The 1,001-nt window shown below is 40.7% G+C and overlaps 1 protein-coding gene across 1 annotated transcript in view; it reads right to left on the bottom strand.

Annotated features, from left to right (window-relative positions):
• The window catches only part of LOC119585086 (tyrosine-protein phosphatase non-receptor type 2-like), a gene marked incomplete in the record, with an annotated part of 74,581 nt that overhangs the window by 13,085 nt on the left and 60,495 nt on the right, over nt 1-1,001 (bottom strand). Inside the window, 2 exon segments of the mRNA XM_037933706.1 lie at nt 35-260; nt 497-630. Of these exon segments, the coding sequence (XP_037789634.1) occupies nt 35-260; nt 497-630 (360 nt within the window).

Genomic DNA, 1,001 nt, shown 5'->3' with positions numbered 1-1,001 from the left:
TGAAGAAACAGTCTATACCATAGTGACATCTCACCATCATAAGGACACTATCCACCAGACAGAAGGTTCCTGATCGCCCAATGCCAGCCGAGCAGTGGACCACAGCTGGTCCCACATCAGGTTCTAAGACACCACTCGCTCTGACGACACTTAGGAACTTGTAGAAAGCCTCGGGAGACTGAGGAACACTGAAGTCGGGCCAGGTTGTATAGTGGAAATGGAGGATTAGCTGGCTGTCACCTGAGTTCATGTCCACTAATCTGTAATGAATATTATATAATAATATGTTAATCTATATGTAAGTACACAAATAAATTAGGGTATGAAGCTTTGATAAAACACAAAATTGCAGAAATAAAGGAAATAAAATGCAAAAGAGAGAGAAAAAAATCTTCCACTGAATAATTTTTTTCATAAAAAAGTAATTGAAGTGAAAAAGATCTCATAAAAGTTAAATGCTTAGTGGTAACACTGCATAACTATAAAGACAAAATACCTGAGGGTGCTGTAGTTGTAATGTGAGTGTCGACTGACACTGATTAGCTCTACCTTGAGCCCAACTGGTGTGATCATCATTACATCTTCACCTCCTTCACTTTCACCAAGAGGCCAGTACTGGTGACATTTAATCTAAAATGCAATGTCCTGAATCAGATTACACACTTTCACACCTTGGAATATTCATGTTACTCTTTTAACAACATTATTTCATGCTATTCTTCCTGGGAGACCCTAAGCACACCTAGTTGGCTCCTCTTCCTACTTGGATTCCCTAGCTGCTGTTGGAAAGCAAACTCACACATCTCAGCCACTGATGTCCCATCACCAGTCTAACCAAATACTCCCCTCAGCAATGTATCAAGCCCAATCCACTCTGGCATTTGGCCCTTCAAAATAGTCGTCATACAGGACCCCACTCGCTAAAGGTTTCCACTAGAAACTAGTTATGTTTTATCTGCTGATATTGGGAGTGCATGTATACATACACTGTCCTCTATGGC

The sequence above is a fragment of the Penaeus monodon genome, chromosome 19 (genome assembly GCF_015228065.2).
Source record: "Penaeus monodon isolate SGIC_2016 chromosome 19, NSTDA_Pmon_1, whole genome shotgun sequence".
In the NCBI taxonomy this organism is placed as follows: Eukaryota; Metazoa; Arthropoda; class Malacostraca; order Decapoda; family Penaeidae; genus Penaeus; species Penaeus monodon.
This window is presented reverse-complemented; position numbering and strand designations above follow the sequence as displayed.